The 17,988-nt window shown below is 39.7% G+C and overlaps 2 protein-coding genes across 2 annotated transcripts; one reads left to right on the top strand and one right to left on the bottom strand.

Moving 5' to 3' along the window:
- Window positions 1-8,775: 8,775 nt before the first annotated feature.
- LOC107390859 (trace amine-associated receptor 13c) lies at window positions 8,776-9,971 on the top strand. The gene has a single exon (XM_015967833.3). It carries the CDS (start codon window positions 8,778-8,780, stop codon window positions 9,765-9,767), a length of 990 nt encoding a protein of 329 aa, XP_015823319.1. The 5' UTR covers window positions 8,776-8,777; the 3' UTR covers window positions 9,768-9,971.
- Window positions 9,972-10,352: 381 nt separating this feature from the next.
- nsmce1 (NSE1 homolog, SMC5-SMC6 complex component) lies at window positions 10,353-17,089 on the bottom strand. Its single transcript, XM_015967847.3, has 8 exons — window positions 16,799-17,089; window positions 16,045-16,173; window positions 15,587-15,708; window positions 15,352-15,429; window positions 15,108-15,254; window positions 13,290-13,406; window positions 10,694-10,820; window positions 10,353-10,510 (listed from the first exon to the last, which is right to left on the bottom strand). The coding sequence occupies exons 1-8, from the start codon at window positions 17,007-17,009 to the stop codon at window positions 10,476-10,478; spliced, it is 966 nt and encodes a 321-aa protein (XP_015823333.2). The 5' UTR covers window positions 17,010-17,089; the 3' UTR covers window positions 10,353-10,475.
- Between the last annotated feature and the right edge of the window lie 899 nt (window positions 17,090-17,988).

Here is a 17,988-nt window from a genome sequence, read left to right as displayed (position 1 = left end):
CAAACACTGCCAGGCACTGCTCGATACTTACAAGTGGAGGCAGAGTAACTTTGCCTGCCTGCCGTGTTGCGCTCTGTGCCCTGGCTTCTCCAGCCGCAGATCTCCCTCCGCTGCTGCCCTCCGTGCTGCTGGTGAACCCCCTCCTCGGTCCAAGACCCCAACCGGACTCAGTGGCACCTGTACGCGTGCCGCACATGTGTGGAGAGAGGGACACCCACGCTCCTCCGCACTCGGCCGCCGTCCACCCTCCAGGACCGCGCTCCGGGTGCTCCTCTGTTCCGGCGGGGGGGTTCAGGCACATGTGTCCTCAAGACACCATCCTGGGTGCGTCTCTGCCTCTTAGCGGGCTCTCCTGTCTGCCATCCTAGCTGTCTCTCCCTTGGTCCATACCTTCCTCCCTTTAAATAAAACATGTCTGCCCTCGCCTCCTGCCTGTGTCTGTTCATTAATTGGCAGTCCAGGCAACACTCTGCCACAGGTGTAGATGATTGGGGTAATTAACACAGAATGGAACGCAATGTTGCACCAAACAAACTAAAAACACACCATCAATAAAAACATGCACATTAGAATAAAAACAAGTAAAACATGCAAACAAATAAAAACATTAGCACTCTGTGACATGTGCACATGCACACAGGCGTGTTGTGAGCTGACGTTGTGTTTTTGCACTGCTTGGATGTAGCCATCCATAAGGTGACAAAAAAGTATCCAAGTAACTTTTACTTTGAGTACATTTTCTTTACTATACTTTTTACTTTAACTTGAGTAAAATTTTAGGCAAATATTTGTACTTGTACTTGAGTAAAAACCCATCAAAGTACTTTTTAGTACTCTTTCCACCTCTGCATTGGGGAGAGCTTCCGATGGGCGGATAGAATCAGTCAGCGGAAGCTATCCACATTTATGATTATTCTAGATACTGACAGTGTTGGGCAAGTTACTTCAAAACTGTAATGCATTATTTATTACCTGTTACCCTCATTTTAAAGTAATTCATTACATTACAATATTACTGATTTTAAAATGTAAGACATTACACTACTTTTGCATTACTTTAAGTTACTTTCACCAAAACAACTTCAATATGAATCTGGTCATGTGACGCTCAGTGAGCTCATGACATATATGTGGAAGGTGATGTGGTGTCTGAGCTAGGATTGCTGTTAAAAACAGTCAGATATAATAACAGGGCTTTAAAATGATTGTTTATTAAATAAAAGCAACAACAATCTGTACTCTCAGCACGCTGCCATCTTAGATTAACTGATCAGGGAGTGAGGTGGTGGGGGCTCCAAGCCTATATTTGCCTTGGTCCCCAAATGCCTTGATACGGCCCTGGATGTGGGACTGACTTCTGGGGTGATCTGATTCTATCACATGTATAAATATTAAATGCTCATATATTATTGCTTTTCATTGGTAAAAATGTGTATTGGGGATAAATCTACCTACTTTTTTTCTTTTCAAGCACTTTGTTTTGTTTTCTTGATTTTATTTGAATAATTTCCTGCCCTTTCTCTAGCCTTCCTGCATGCTGCATGTTTTCTCCGTCTTCCAGAAAAACTGTTTCCTAGACTTCCTACTTTCTAACTAATCAGCCAAAGGGATCTAAGAAACGCAAAAAAGAAAAAGAAAAAAAAAAAAGCTTGATATGCGCTGCGCTCCGGCAGCTATGAGTCGAAATCACCGGGGCACAGATTATGAACTCAGCTGAAAATTACGTCAATACCAGAGAATATGGGCTGATATAAACGATTGCAAACGAATTACTTTGTTTTGGTGGAGCGATTTTGTGAATATAACAGCGGCCGCGTGCAGGACGCAGCTGGAGTATTTGAGCCGTTACCGCTGCGTCCTCTCTGCTCATAGAATGCCCGCAAAGCTGAGTCCATAAATGACGTCATATATGTGGATACTGGATCTTTTTTCAGGCTTCCCGCAAATTGAATTTTTAGGAAACCCACATCTTGATTCTGGGTTTGAAAATGCGTTGTAATTACCGCGTTACTGACAATTGTACCGAGTAAATATTACCATTTTCTTTCCCCGTAATGCCTTACATTACCACATTACAGCAAAAAGCAATGCATTACAGTAATTAATTACTTTTGTACCGCGTTACTCCCAACACTGGATACTGAGGAGTAAACATCTCCTCTGTCTGGAGCCGTTTCTGTCTGAAGAGCACGCACACAATCGGTTCATCGGTTATCCAGCTGTATGGCTAAGATTACGAGCTTGTTTAAGGTCTTTGGCTCTTCTAACTCTCAGACTGTTCTTTACCTGAAAAAAGACACTTTTCAGGGACAATTCCTACCTTTTGTTTACCTCCTCACATTATTAGAGTAATGCATATGAATTATTTGATGGTATGAAGCCATTTCCTGTCATGCTTGCAAATATTCCTGCCCATTATACAGATTTGTTATTTTAAAAATACTGAGGCACAATTTCAAACTGTCAGACTTCATTTTGGTATTTTCTAATAGTTGTTGTTATTAAAACAATTCTAAATACAGAGTTGTATCGATCCAAAGTGTGAAATATGAGTTTTACATATTTCTTTAGTTTCAAGTAGCTGTAGTTGACTTTTCCTTCACACAAGTTGAAACTGATTGCATCAGAAGAAAAATACATTTATTTTAGTCGACTAAAAGGAGACTGAAACTAAAATAAATTGGAAGACTAAAGTGTGACTAAAATTAAAGAGAATTTTAGTCAAAGACACTGCTCTCAGGAAGGATAAGGCCATTTAGCACAGTTTAATGTGAAGTGGATGTAGAATCTTTGTGGCGGGGGGGAAACCAGGCCGGAGGACTACAAGGACGAGGAGAGGTGAAAGCTGACGGTGGTAGCAGGATGAATTCAGTTTTCTTCTTTTTCCAAGATGGCAGCCCTACCAGTCTATTGTTTGTCTGTTGGTCCCTGACTGTTATACGTTTTTGTGTTTGTGTGCTCTAATAGTTAATACTTTCTTTCCGTTTTTTAAAAATTTATAGTAGATGTTATAATTAACATTGTCAATATTTTTCTGGAGTTTTTGATTCATGCAATTTGGAAGATGATCCTGGATTGTTTCTCCACCTCAACCCTTGTTGCAGATGTAATGATTTAAATTACATGTTATTTAAAAAGCCATTAAGGCGTAGGATTCCATAGGAAATATGAAATCTACCTTATGGATCTATGAGGTTATTTTAAACCAGAAAATTTGAACTTTTTAATGCAGAGATTAGATAACAGCTTCGTATTCACTCAGAGACAACAGAAGAGAGAGAGACAAGTTTAAAAATTTATTAAAAACAAATTAAACTAGACTGACTTTAAACACTAAATGTATGGTGTAACTAATGTGGATGAGACGGTGAATGGATGACGTGTGATGTTGATCCGAACCAGCAAATCCGAAGAAGCGATTAGTTCTGATGGGAAATGAAGGTGATGTCTTCGCGTTAAGCTTTGGTTAGGAGGTCCATAAACACATGAGACACCATTTGCCGGTCTACATACCCTGAGCGGAAGTCCCCGTCTAGATCAGGAGGTGTGAAGGTCCAGCTTGACCTTATGGAGCCGAAGCCTGTAGAAAAAGCCACGGCAATTGACCACCGGTCCTGGGATACGTCCGAGTCACGACAATTTGTTGGCGTCTGGTGAGACACAAGCCTGGGTCTTGATGGTTCAGCTTTTATTCTGAAAGGAACTGTTGCAGCAGTTGGAACAGCAATGAACTTTTCAGCGTGTCGTTGGTTCTTTTTGGTTGAAGAGTATAGATCAGGATTGGCCACTCCGTCACTTTCTCTGGAACACCTTGAACTGGCGATAGAGCTGACGTGGCAAAGTTTTATACTTCGGATGTTTTGGTTTATTGTCGAATGAAAAATTACCAAACACCATCAAAACCACGCCTCCATCAGATCTGTCAGATTCTGATTGGATCAGTGAAAGTAATGTGTTATGTCTTTTAACGCTACGTGAAATGAGTCATGTTGGAACACTTAAAGTCACAGTACCTTTATATTCTATAGGATTATAATAAAGTAATTAGTATTTTGATTTCACAGATCGGTCACATCTTATTTATTGACTAACACTTTGATGGATTAGCTTTATTAAAATACAGTTCTTTGATTAATTAAAAAAAATGGTTCATTCTTCATTCTTTTGTTGAGCTGAAAATAAGCAGGTTAGAAGGAATGCATGAGACCTTGAGACCATAACCCTAACCCTAACCCTAACCCTAACCCTTAAAGGGAGCCAGCTTAGAGATGCCAGCACACACGTGATGCTTTTAGGTGGTTTCCTACTGAACTTGTGCTTTGGCTGTTAAAAACCCTAACACTAACGCAATTCCCAGGAGTGTCACAACTATGTGAGTAAATTATGATCAATGATAAATGATCAGCACTTGTATAGTCCCTTTCAGAGCCAGAGGACTCCAAAGCACTTTACACTACAGTGTATTATTCATCCATTCACACACACATTCATACACCGATGGTGATGAAGCTACGATGTAGCCACAGCTGCCTTAGGACACACCAAGAGAGGTGAAACAAGTAAGTAAACTCACCATGATCCTGAGCAGTGTAAAAGCCTTGTGTTTGTGCGGTCAGCAGGACAAATGATATTATTACTGCAGTCAGAAACAAGCTGTTAGTCTTGAAGCTGTTCTGGTTCAACACAAACACTGAAGTACTCACAGATGTGTCTGCACAGAGCTGGAGCCTCCATTGATGCTCAGTACCGATTGTTGAAGGTTTCACACTCACTTATGCATTTGAGCTTCCCCTTCATGTTTGGATTATTTTTGAAGTGGATGATGTACAACAGGGCAAAAACATAAGTGACAGGCCCTGGAAACCAATAAATAATACATAAATAGTAAAATATCTCAACAACTAAACCTCAGACATTTTTGTACCCTTCAGTTCTTTCCATGGACAAATGTGTTATTTGAGATTTAAATGTTTAATACAATATTTTGTATGTATTTATTTGGCTCTTTGGATTGAATATTATATTTTGATTTTTATGTATTATAAAAGTTAAGTTTGTTGAGTTAAAATGCACAATGTACAGTAGTTTTATAAGTAATTGAGTAAGGCTTTCTTGATCTTGATGAGTTGAGTTAACTAAATGGATGGTGGGGCATTGGTTAAACTAATTATCTTAAGTTAATGCAACTTTTATTATTTGTATATTCAACTTAAATCTTTAATTTCATCCCATTAAGGCCTTAAGTACATTGAACATACTCAGCTGCATCAATTCAACTAATTATTCATTACTTAAAATTTTAAGGCAACGGGTTACCTTGGTTTCATCATGGTCATGATTGATCATGGTAAATGATAAATGACCCGCACTTGTATAGCGCCTCTCAGAGTAAGGACTCCAAAGCGCTTTACACTACAGTGTACCATTCATCTATTCACACACACATTCACACACTGATGGTGATGAGCTACAATGTAGCCACAGCTGCCCTAGGGCGCACTGACAGAGGCGGGGCTGCCAAGAATGGGCGCGACCGGTCCCTCTCACCACCACCAGCAGGCAAGGTGGGTTAAGTGTCTCGCCCAAGGACACAACAGCAGAATTCTCAGTCCGGCAGCCGGAATCGAACCTGCAACCTTCCGATTACTGGACAACCCGCTCAACCTGTTGAGCTACCACCATCCGAAATTTGGCAGTGCAACTGGACTCAACCCTTAAATTTGACGTGCAAATCAACCAGGTTGTGCGATCGTGTTTTTTTTTTTTTTACTTACGTCGACTAGCCAGAATTAAGCCCCAGCTGTCCAGAGTACGTTTAGAGACTGTCACACATGCTTTTGCTCTGTCAAGGCTCGACTACTGCAATGCACTGTATATCGGCCTTAGTCAGGGTATCCCTTGATTGGTATGATGGGCATCCCTTCAGTGGCTGCCTGTGCAATACAGGGCAAAATTCAAGGTCTTGGTACTGGCATACAAGGCCTTACAAGGAACTGCTCCAGCATTTCTTGGCAACCTTTTGCATAGGCATGCCCCCTCGCGGGCCCTTTGCTCAGTCGGCAGGGAGCTGTTGATCGTTCCACGCACTAAGTGCTGGTCACGGGGGGAACGTGCGTTCTCGGTGTTGGCACCTGCACTTTGGAACCAGTTGCTTTTGGCGGTGCGTCAGTCACCCTCATTGGGGTTTTTTAAGACTCGCCTTAAGAACCATTTTTTGTCAAGGCATTCCAGGATTAGCAAATTTTACCCGGTTCCGATGCCCCGGCCTCTTAATCTTTTTCGGGAATTTATTTTTTGCTTTTACTCTCCTCTTTTAATTGATTTTATGTTGGTTTTACAATTGTTATATTTTATTCAGATGTTTTTATTGTGTTGCGTTCAGCACCTTGGGCGTCTGCATTGGTCGCAGAAGGGGCTTTATAAATAAATGAAATGAATCCAGTTCAATGAAATTAGAGTCAGCAAATTATTATTTATAATAATAATAACGCATTGAACGTATATAGCGCTTTTCTAGACACCCAAAGACGCTTTCACACACCCTCACATTCACACACTGCTAGTGATGGTAAGCTACTTGTAGCCACAGCCGCCCTGGGGAGGTCTGACAGAGGCGAGGCTGCCATTTGGCGCCGTCGGGCCCCCTGACCACCACTAACACAGGCAAGTTGGGTGAAGTGTCTTGCCCAAGGACACAACAGCAGGATACCCCTGGCGGGAGCTGGAATCGAACCCATGACCCTCCGATCATGAGGCAACCCGCTCTACCACCTGAGCTACTGCTGCCCTTATAAGGTATTGTTATGAAAAGTTCCCCTTCTATGAAGTCCCATCAACTTTGTTTTAATCAAATACAATAAAAAATGTATTTACTTTTCTATCAAAACCCAAATATTCAATTAAAAGCTCTAATAAAATATTAATATATTATATAATTTTAATAAGTAAATGTAATGTTGACTATCATTAAAACAGATTTACAACACAAACTGTTTGCTGACAAGTGAATAACATTAAAGTTTACCTGTGCATTGCACCAGAGGGACGCCACCTTGTTTTTATGTCTGATAACACTTTAATCCACAGGTGGCCGCCTGTCAAAGGTGTTAATAAGAACAAGTTCACAACAACACATGATGAAATTGTCTTCCCTATTAAGGAACTTTTAGCAGACTAAAAACTTAAAACTGCATTGGAAGTTAGTTGAGTGCTTCTCATGAAAAAAGAAACAAAAATCCCAGATTAATTTCAGTAAATATCTCGCGCTGCTGGTTCTGTTTCTTACCAAGTTCTCTGAATGTTGAAGTGGTGCATGAAAGAAATAAACCAAAAACACAACTTAACATTAATATTAGCCACCTTGGAGAATCTGTGGCAACAATAACTCCTCTAAATGCTGAATGCAGGCTTGTAAAAGATTTTTTCTGAGAAGCTTATGTGATTAAATTCTTTTATAGACCTTTATTTGTGACATTTTTCGTTCTGATTCTTTTTTTTTTTTTTACACAATCCAGCATCTAAACTTAAACCAAGTTTGGTGAGAAACACATTTTTGTTTATAATCTCTAGTTTGATTAAATGTTTTCCCAAATACATCTATGTGAATTTAGAATGAACTCATGAGTTGCAGCTTTGTTTGCATTTTTACAAAACAAAAATACTGTTTTAAAATTAGTAGGTAGAGGCGTTAATGTGTTTAAGTTGTAGAATACTGGTAAAAATCACAAACGCCGCAGGTTCTGCAACACGTTAAGAATGTTGATTTTTATCGGTTTCTCAGTTGCAACACAAGTCCCAAACTTGATGAAGCTTAGTTAACATCAACAATTGTTTTAATTTAAAAATTTATGATCATATTGTAAAGAGTCAAAAGGACAAAAGACAGAAGAAATAAACCAATACCCGAGGCTATTAGTCTGTTTCTCACTGTGATTAAGATGAAAAACCTTCTGGATATAATAAGAAAAACTGTAGAAGCCAAATTGACAAATCAAAAGCATTGATTCAGTTAGTTTGTTTAGTTTAGACAGTTGGTGCTTTAGTCAGGCTGAGATCCCATTAATGTGAAGGAAAATACCACTTTTTCTCTCCAAGCATGACAAGTGATAAATGTCTCAAGTGTTCAGAGACAATCAAGGCGATCAAATACTGGATTAAACATTTACAGATAAAAGTACACAGAACTAAACAATTAAGACTCAAAAATCTGCAACACAAGAGGGAAAGAAAAATATTTATTGTTGTTTTGATCACTTTTGCATTCAGGAAAACTTTGTTATTCTCTGGAAACTAGACATTAATTGTTGATGATTCATAGGATGAATTTGTTTGCTTATTTTACTTGAAACTGCTCTTTGCTACACTTAAAAGGAGATCAAATACACACATTTCAAGTCATATGTGTTTTCACAAACTTAGCATCACATTCTAGGCTTATTTTTCTTTTCTGATGATGAAAAGGTTATACTAAGTTTTTTAAATCCAGGTAAATGCTGATTTTGGTCTTTTTCGAGACTCTTGCACTGATTTATGGAGTCAAAATTCATTCTGGGATTTTGAATGAACAACATTAAAAGGTTTGGAGATGGCAAGATATCAAAATCTTGCATCATGCCCTAGGGTGATGGGGTGGGGCAAAAACAGTGAGGTAGGGAGGGAGGAAGCAAAAAAGAAACAGAGGGGGTTTGGTGAGCAGCTACAACAGTGATGAGGAGCTGGGATGAAGATTTCTGGTGAATCAGAGATGTGTGAACTCAGCAGCTCTTTAGTCCGGGATCATGAACCACCTGAGTGCAGATGATCTCTGCTACCCTCAGCTCCTCAACATGTCTTGTAGAGGTTTGATACGTCCTCGCTCTGAGGCTGTCCTTATCTACACGCTGCTCTCCTCCATCTCTGTACTCACAGTAGCTCTAAACCTGCTGGTTATCATCTCCATTTCCTACTTCAAAGAGCTCCAGACCCCCACCAACACACTCTTGCTGTCCCTGGCCATCTCAGACCTCCTGGTGGGGCTGCTGGTGATGCCGGTGGAGACAGTGCGCTACGTGGAGCCCTGCTGGCTCCTGGGCGATCTCATGTGCGCTCTGTCTTACATCGTCGGCTTCACCCTCACGTCGGCCTCTGTGGGGAACATGGTGATGATTTCAATCGATCGTTACGTTGCTATTTGTTATCCTCTGCAATACCCCTCTAAGGTCACCCGTAGCCGAGTCCAGGTGTCTGTGATATTGTGCTGGTTCTGCTCGCTCCTCTACAACGGGCTCATCTTGAAGGAGCACCTCAGGCAGCCAGACAGATACAACTCCTGCTACGGGGAGTGTTTGGTGGTGATCAGCTACATCTGTGGGACCATCGACCTCGTGATCACCTTTATTGTGCCTTGCTCAGTCATAGTGCTTCTATATGTCAGAGTATTTGTCGTGGCGGTGTCTCAGGCTCGGGCCACGCAGTCTCATGTCACACCTGCAGTTGGCCTGGGGAAAATCACGGCACAGAAATCTGAGAGGAAAGCAGCCAGGACCCTCGGTGTTGTGATATTAGTCTTCCTACTGGCTTTCTGTCCTTATTACTATCCGTCTCTTGCAGGACGAGACATCTCAAACAACTCGTCCTCGTGGGCCATTGTGTCCTGGATGCTGTATTTTAATTCTTGCTTGAACCCTCTCATATATGCGTTTTTTTACCCGTGGTTTAGGAAAACTACTCATTTAATCGTCACCCTGAAAATACTAAAACAGGACTCATCTCAGATCAACATATTTTAAATGTTAGCACATCAGACAGCTGGTGGGAGGTGATGCACATTTAGGCTGCAGCTCAGATTTGATTTCTTGGGACTATTTAAAACGTGGGCCATGCAACCTGCTGTTAGGATTCATTAGAGAAGATATGTGCAACTCAAGAATCTTGTATTAGAAAATAATTACTCCTGTATGTATATATATATATATAATGCATATCTGTGCAGCATGCATGCATGTTTTTACATTAACTAATAGATTTATGCAATAAATCATCTACCTAAAAAGTGTTTATATTGTTTCTGCATTTAAATGTTTTAGGATATTCTCTATTTAAACTGATTTCTTTTATCAATATGTGCAAAAAACTGTGTAAGGATGTAAGAATCTGGATCAACCGATGGCTAAAACCTCTTTTCCATAACTTTCTGACTTCATCAAATTATATTTTATACTTTGAACAACTATTGATGGTTGGACAGAAATTAGTTTTAATTCCAAATAACTAATGTTCATATGGTGTACACATAGCAGAAATAACTCATATAGACACTGCAACAAACACAAATTGAGTGCAATAATGAATGCTTTTGAAAACTGTCTACATGGAGACACTAATGAAGGTAAATTCAGGTTTTTTTTCTGTATAAATATTTTAATACATGTTAAAAGCAAACTTTGGTTAAAGGAAACGAGATACTTGAACAAATTAAAACAACATATATGAAGTCCTCATCGCTTGGACTGAGAGTGAAGCCCTCTGACCTCTGCAAAAAATAAATAATAAAATAAAACATTTAATCATGTTACAAATGAAATATTTAGTGTTTTATAACTAAAACAAACTACAGAACTGTCAATAATATAATTTTCCTTGTAGATTTTGAGATTTAATATTTTGCAAAAAAAAAAAAAAGGTACCAACAGTTTTTATGAATAATTATAACAACCTGGGATTTCGTGCGGCCAGAAGTCATCACAAGAAGGGCAGTGTGGCTCGGTTCTGCCTTTGAAGTATCTGGCCACACACGGGCTGTGGATTTTTATTCCACATGAGGGGTTGTCGCAAATTTGGCACTTGGGGAAAAGAAATAAAAGAAAATAAATATTGTTTATAATAAAAAGCCTTTTAATGTTACATTTGAATATTACAGCACTTTTGGTCATGATTCAAACTTTGTCCAAGTCTAATTTCTTAACATGAATTAGATTGCTCAATTCATTGCATTTTAATCACATTTACGATCTGAGTTTTGAACGATTATGAAAACAACGAGCCGATTATTTACTCCTCCCTTGTGGTTTACTCCGAGTTGCAAATTGAGTGCACCTCTAAGCAGCGTTGACAACTTTTAGCAACTTTGTGGCTGTTTCTAACCGCTTTTCCCTTCTTTTACTTGTTTTCTAAAAGTACCTACTGAACTATCTAGAAACATTTCTAGTAACCCTTAGCTACTTTCTGGATAACTGTCATCGATATTTCCTGCAGGATAGGAAAACACTCAGCCATCTCTCCGGACCGGCCGTCTGGAGATTAGAAAAGGGAATGATGCAGCGATGTGTCGGTCGCAAACGAAACGGCTCTCAGAGCCGGCTTCCTCACAGGTTAACCGGATCGACACACACTGGCTCCTGAGCCGCAAAACGTACACTCGTGGCACGCTGTACACGCACACACACACAGTGTGCCCCTGATTGCCGTGAGACCAGGAGAGGATGTGTGTGATCGCACCTCCAATCGCTGTAAAAGCAGGGAGAGGGGTGGCAGGTGCAAAATACCTGTGACAGTTATTACATTAACTGATGGGACCTGCCAACAAATAGTATAGAAATAAGTTAGAAATAGATAAAAATAACTTTCTCATGCTGATAATCATTCATCATTCACCTCTCAGCTCAGTGACCTAGTGGTAGAGTGTCCACCCTAAGACTAGGAGATCAGGGTCCGATTCCTGGTCGGGTCAAACCAAAGACTTTGAAAAAAATGGGACCCAATGCCTCCCTGCTTGACACTCAGCATTAAGGGGCTGGACTGGGGGGTTAAACCACCAAATGGTTCCTGAGCGCGGCTGTGTCTGCAGCTCACCGCTCCCACAGGGGATGGGTCAAAGGCGGAGAGCAAATGTCGCACACACATCAGTGTGTGTGACAACTGATGGGACTTTAAAGAGCAAGTCACCCCCTACAAGAAACTTACTTCACTCCCACTTCATGTTTGAAAAATGCAACAAATGCTGTTGCCTGGCAGACCGAGAGGGCGGAGCCGCTAACAAATACACACACACACACAGGCTCACAACGGCATTGTGACATCATAATGTACCAGATGACATCATAGCATACCTCTTAGCCAATAGCGGTGGCAGATTTAAATTCAATTACAGTGCAGAATTTTTCCCTGACGACGGCACAACACTGACAGTTATAGGCAGAATATTTGAATTTTAACCAAGATGCACTGAACTGCCAAATTATTGAGGACATGTGTCTGCAGCACGATTAGACACTCCTTTAAATAGTTTATCAGCAAAAAAAAATGTGATTTGGGGGTGACTTGCTCTTTAACTTCATCTCTCTGAATGACACATTGCTCCTGTACTCTCCCCTACAGTACCGCTGGAGGACCAAATAATTCTTATAGAAAATTTTGCGGAAGTTCACTACGACATAGATGTTTATATGTTTTATATATTTATTTTATATAATAAATGTACTTTATAACTCTTGCTGTCAGTATTTGCAAGATACTGGTTGGATGTTTGGGTCTGCATTGGGTAAGCTTAATCAATCAATCAATCAATCAATCAATACTTTATTAATCCCAGAGGGAAATTAGAGTTTCAGTAAACAAGTTCAAATTCAGCCTAAACCCTTTCGGTCATAAACGATGAGCAAGTGTATTTGCTCTGCATCGGCTGAGTCTCCACTTAAAGCCGCTGACATGGACACGCTTGCTGCCACCTGTCTCCATTCACTGCTGGCTGGTGAATAACAGTGTCCAAAACGTCATCATCTTGCTTCATTCAGATTAATTTATTCTTCTTCTCAGTGATATTCCATCTTCAAATTAATTTCAATTATCAAAATACAAAAAATGATCCAAAACAGACAGAAGATTTTACCAGGATGAACCCATAGAGTTGGCGGTTAAAAGCTTGTTTGCTCTGTCCATATAACAACACCTGTACTTCCTCCCTATATGGTACCATCAATTACCTCTAGAAGGACATCTAGTGAACAAAAATAAGAACTGGTTAAATGGTTGTTACAGGCTCTTAGATACTAGGAATCTGGAGTTTTGTGATTATCTTGTTTCTTTATTTTTTTTCTCTCTGATTGTGCCCTGTGCAAATTTATGACAATAAATAAATAAATACACTCAACATTAAATAATCAAGATCTCAATTTCAGTCAAAATAATTGCGATTATCATTTTTGCCATAGCCGAGCAGCCCTAGTATTAATACCTAAATAATTTCAGGAATTTGCCACCCGAGCATAGAGACAACAGAAAAAGGTTGTATGACGTAAAAAGGGAACAATTACCTGAAAAGCAACGCTGTGACAGATGTAGCACATCTTGACCTGATCTTGATACATGGCACGAATGTATGGCTCCATCTCTATGATGCACCGAGTGGACAGAGTGTACTCCCCTCGTTTCTAAGGGGGTAAACAACACTGAATCACACGAAAAACACAGCAAGAAGGGAACAAACTGCTTTAATATAATCTCTTAAGTCATTGTTCAACTCAGACTACGAGAGACTTGTTTAGATCTGTTATTTTATATATAATCTAGCTGTGAAAAAGCATTTTTATCCTGAAGTCTGTGTGCAGAGAACTGGAAACCAAATCTAAATGGATAAACTTTATTCCTTTCAGTGTGGCAGACGGAGGTAATGTGTTTTTGTGGGATGCATTCAAGCTCAATTTAAAGTTTGTCTGAAAAATATAAATATGTACACTGAATTTTAAAACAATGCTTGCTATTTAATAACAGTCAACAACTTGGTGTAACAGTTTCTCACACACAACTACAAATTCACACACAAATTCTATATTGTTAGAAAAAATAAGAGCAGAATCAGATGCAGTTTCCCCAAGGAATTTTCCCAGCTGTGGCGGTGGGTGGGGGTGGGGAGTGATTGTGACACGTCTCTAAATAAAGTAAAATTTTCCAGTGCAGTGTGGAGACAACCCATAGAAGCACTGATTTGATCTCATTTCAGAGAAAAATAGAACAGGTTAGATGCACCTAATAAATAAAATTACAAACAAACTCAGGAATCTGTTTCTTTGCTTCCCTGTTCTGGTGCTGAGAACATCACTAATGCGGATCAAAGGAGATGCACAGATGAATGCACCTCTTATTTATTATTTGGAGACTACATTTACTGCAGCTGGCAGAGGTAGAGATTTTTTCTATTGATACACGTAATTTACAGAATCATTTTAAATGTTAATAGGGGAAGACTGCAGGAGGGAGCGGTAAAATACAGGGGGTCCCCAGCAAAAACAAGAAACTACGAGTCTGACGAAACCCGCTGGTTTTCCATCAGGCAGTCACGGGGCAGCTCCAACGACCCAGTGGCTGTGCTGGGTCAGTGTTATCGAGCTCAGTCCGGCTCGGCCGTGAACGAGCCGAGGCGACGTCGTGCTCTGCTTAAGAAGAAGCGTTATTTTCCCGCTTCAGAAGAAGCGTCCAACGTGTTTTTACGCTTTCTCCGAGACATGTCACGTCGCTAAGTTGTTAGCGCCGCACGCTAACACGTCAATAGTGCAACGTAGCCTGCTGGAGGTTTTAAGGGTTCAGATGAAACACCCGACCGCTCAGGCTGCTCACACATCGATCTTAAGTTGTCGCTGTTGCGCTCACGCCGTAATACAGTATTAGATGCGGTTAAAGTCAGACATGAAAAAATAAATCAATTTTACATGAATAAGTGATGCTTAGCCTGGTGGGGGGAGGAAACCCTGTCACTCGTTTATCTTAATGCTATTGAAACACATAAACCAAAAAGCATTATATCCACTGCTACCTTTCTAATTTTAAACTCAGTAACTTATGCTGTAACTTCACCTTGCCCTGCCTGCTCCTCCTTGCTGCCCGCCGGCTGTGATCACAAGCGACAACATAGTAGTTCCTGCTGCTTCTTCAGGAAACAGCGCAAAAAAATAACAATAAAATTAAAAAAAAACTTGGGATCTTGTAGGCGTAGCGGTGGGATTTCAGCTGTGGCGGGCCGCCACGGCTACGCCTATGTAAGGGAAACCCTGAGATGGTACAACTGGTTAAAATGACCAAAAACTGTGGGATTTGTGATATTTTTTCTCAAATGTTGGTGCAGACTTTTATTTTACCTCACAAAGCCATTTGTCGCTCACAAGTCGAGTTAAAAGGTGCTCTGTTTCACTCTTCTTGAGCTTCTTAGTGATCATCATGTCGGCGCTGTTCAGGATGTCAGTGGAGGAAGCTGTGCCATTTTCAGAGCTCACGATCAGGTCCATCTGAATTAGAACAGAGTCATTAAGTCTGTAATAATATAGTAGCAAAATGTATGTGTGTGTTTGAGAACAATGTCTGAGAAAGTTAAACTTCACTCACGGTCTTTCTGAACAACTCCAGTTCATTATCGGCATATTCTGACGACATCCTGGTGATTTCAGTTTCAGCCGTGTTTACCTGGCCAGAAGAATCAGAGCAGAACGACCTTCAACAACAACATGCAATAATTCTCCTGACATACTAAACAGATACAAATCACTGGACCGTCAATAACATTCCTATTTGAGGGAATTAACCTAAGTGTGAACACTAAAGTGGAGTTAAATTCACTAACCAAAGCGTAGAACTGCTGACCATTTTCCTCAGACATCCCCTTCCTAATCTGCATGAACAGCGGCTGCAGCTTTGAGTTGATGGTCTCGATGAACTCATCCAGTTTGTCAGGAGCATATTGTGCTGTCAAAGTAAAGAAAAAGAGTGATTTAGAAGGTAATTTTTTACAGTCAGACAACATAAAGTCTCTAAAAATAAGACGGACAGTAAGGTAAACACACTGAAACTGCCTGAATCTACATGTGAGGTTTTAAATGTTTTATTCTTTTCACTGGATTCATGATTAAAGGCCATTTAATTATCTCTGGAAGTAAAATGCCAACTTAAAATCTCAATAGTGAGGACACTGATCTATTCAATGTTACAAATATCATTCAGGACTCTGCACTAACTCCCCGACCTGATTACTCCACACCAGTCAATGTTTATAAATGTGTGAAAATGTAATAATGAACTCACTTTTGTGTGTTTCGCAGCAGATTTGATGAAGTGCCTTTGCTTTTTTATCATCAATGATGCCGCTGACCATCATTTTCTGCAGGAACCTTCGATGGCTGTCTCCCAGATGTTGTGCCATGGCTACAAACACTGAATCAGCGATCATATTTGAAAAATGAGATCATAATAGAAACAACTCCTCGACAGTTATTTCAATATGAAAATGCATAATAGTTATTTGGACACATTTAGTGCCATCGTGGTCTTTTCCAATGTGAACACCTGTTAATGTTGACAGCTTCAACACTTCAATATAACCAGATAAAAACTGCTGCAACCTCCAAATGCTGACTGCGCTGCAGTCAATAAGCTGCATGATACATTTCAGCGAATCGACACAAAATTAAACCCAAAACACATGGAGACAAATGAAGAACCACAAACCAGGATCTTGACAAGGTTTTGGCGAAAATTGACTGAAATCAGGATTTGTGTGACTTGATGTCAAGATAAACCCAAGAGGATGATTCCGTTTATAGCTCATACTGAATAATACCCGTTTTAAATACTAAACAGACAGCTTGCTTGTGTGAAACACTTCATGTGTTTGCACGTTGGTTCAAAGAGCTTAGCTGGTCTCAAAGGGTTTATTTTTCCTTCAGACTAAACAAAAGGCTGGAAACTGTTCATTTATACACGTGAGTTCAACTTTAAACGTCCTTTTACTCGTGTCCGTAAGAAAATTTCCAGTCAAGCAGCTCATTTGTTAACTTACCGTTTTCGACAACAAAATAAAAAAGAGCAGAATTTGCTCCTTCTCTCCGAGGGGGCGCGCTTTCTCTGTTTCCGTGATTTTTCCCACCAGTGGTGCTGAACGAGCGCCACCTGCTGGTGAGGAGGGTCACGAACGCAACAGCTTCTATTACGAACACGCACCCTCTAAACAATGAATTAACAAATAAACAAAACTCTTCATCTAGATTCATAGAAGAAAGCTATGAGAATTATATATAAAGTAGACGCTAGAGAACATACCAACAGACTTTTTATTGAATCAAAAATTATGAAATTCGGGGATTTGGTTAATTTGAAAACTTTACTAATTATGTTCAGGGCAAAAAAGAGGTTACTGCCAGTGAAGTTACAGGAGTTTTTTGTTTTGATTTCAAATGATGGGAAAAAATAGAAAGAAGCCTGAGTTTAAAAGAGTTTTTGCACAAATAACATTAACGCAAATGTGTATTTCAGTATACCGAGTAAATTTATGGAATAATCTGCATCATGACCTGAAAAAATGTTAAACTACCGATCAATTTAAGAGACTATATAAAGAAAAAAAATCATAGAATCCTACATTGATAAGTTAATATTGAATAAGTATATAGATACGTTTTATTGTGATTTTGTTTACAAAGATAAGGAAGTTCTATACGTGGTTTGTGTATAAGGCCATTCTGTAAATTATATTGTATGAAGTAGAAAGGGGTAGGTCATACAAGACTTCTTCCTCCTCCCCCTTTTTTTCACTTGGGAGACTGTTGATGATTGTATTTTGCATGAATGATGAATGAAACTGCTGAGTGAGAAAATAAATTAACAATTAACAATTTGTCACGACATTTAAAACTGAAGCCTGTTGGTTGGGTCTATGTTGTCATGTTGGTGTTTAACTGGCTTTTATGATTTGGCACTATGATCATTCATTTATAAACATATTTTGTATAAAATCCACTTGGAAAGGTTTTTCAAATGTTCACTTATGTGGAAGACGGTCCTTCATTCTTTATCTCAGCTGCTTAGATAGAGGAGTATGTTTGTTGAGTGTATCTGGTGCTTTATACATCCATAAGGAACAGCAACAAGACTTATTCTAAAGGTTTATTATTCTAGCAAATTAAATAAGAACGTATGATACAAGATGTCTGAGTCTCGGATTATAATATAGCCTATTATTAACATTTAAGT

This window comes from Nothobranchius furzeri, chromosome 4 (genome assembly GCF_043380555.1).
Source record: "Nothobranchius furzeri strain GRZ-AD chromosome 4, NfurGRZ-RIMD1, whole genome shotgun sequence".
NCBI classification, from domain to species: Eukaryota; Metazoa; Chordata; class Actinopteri; order Cyprinodontiformes; family Nothobranchiidae; genus Nothobranchius; species Nothobranchius furzeri.
Note: the sequence above shows the minus strand (reverse complement) of the source record. Positions and strands in the feature narration are given on the sequence as shown.

What these genes read in the sequence shown, in the direction of transcription:
- nsmce1 (XM_015967847.3), bottom strand. Translation starts at nt 17,009, where the DNA reads ATGAATCTAGATGAAGAGTTTTGTTTATTTGTTAATTCATTGTTTAGA. An exon ending in TTATTTTGTTGTCGAAAACG is followed by an intron (nt 16,174 to 16,798) that starts GTAAGTTAACAA and finishes TCGCTGATTCAG; the next exon opens with TGTTTGTAGCCATGGCACAA. An exon ending in GCGACAAATGGCTTTGTGAG is followed by an intron (nt 13,407 to 15,107) that starts GTAAAATAAAAG and finishes TTACCCCCTTAG; the next exon opens with AAACGAGGGGAGTACACTCT.
- LOC107390859 (XM_015967833.3), top strand. Translation starts at nt 8,778, where the DNA reads ATGAACCACCTGAGTGCAGATGATCTCTGCTACCCTCAGCTCCTCAAC.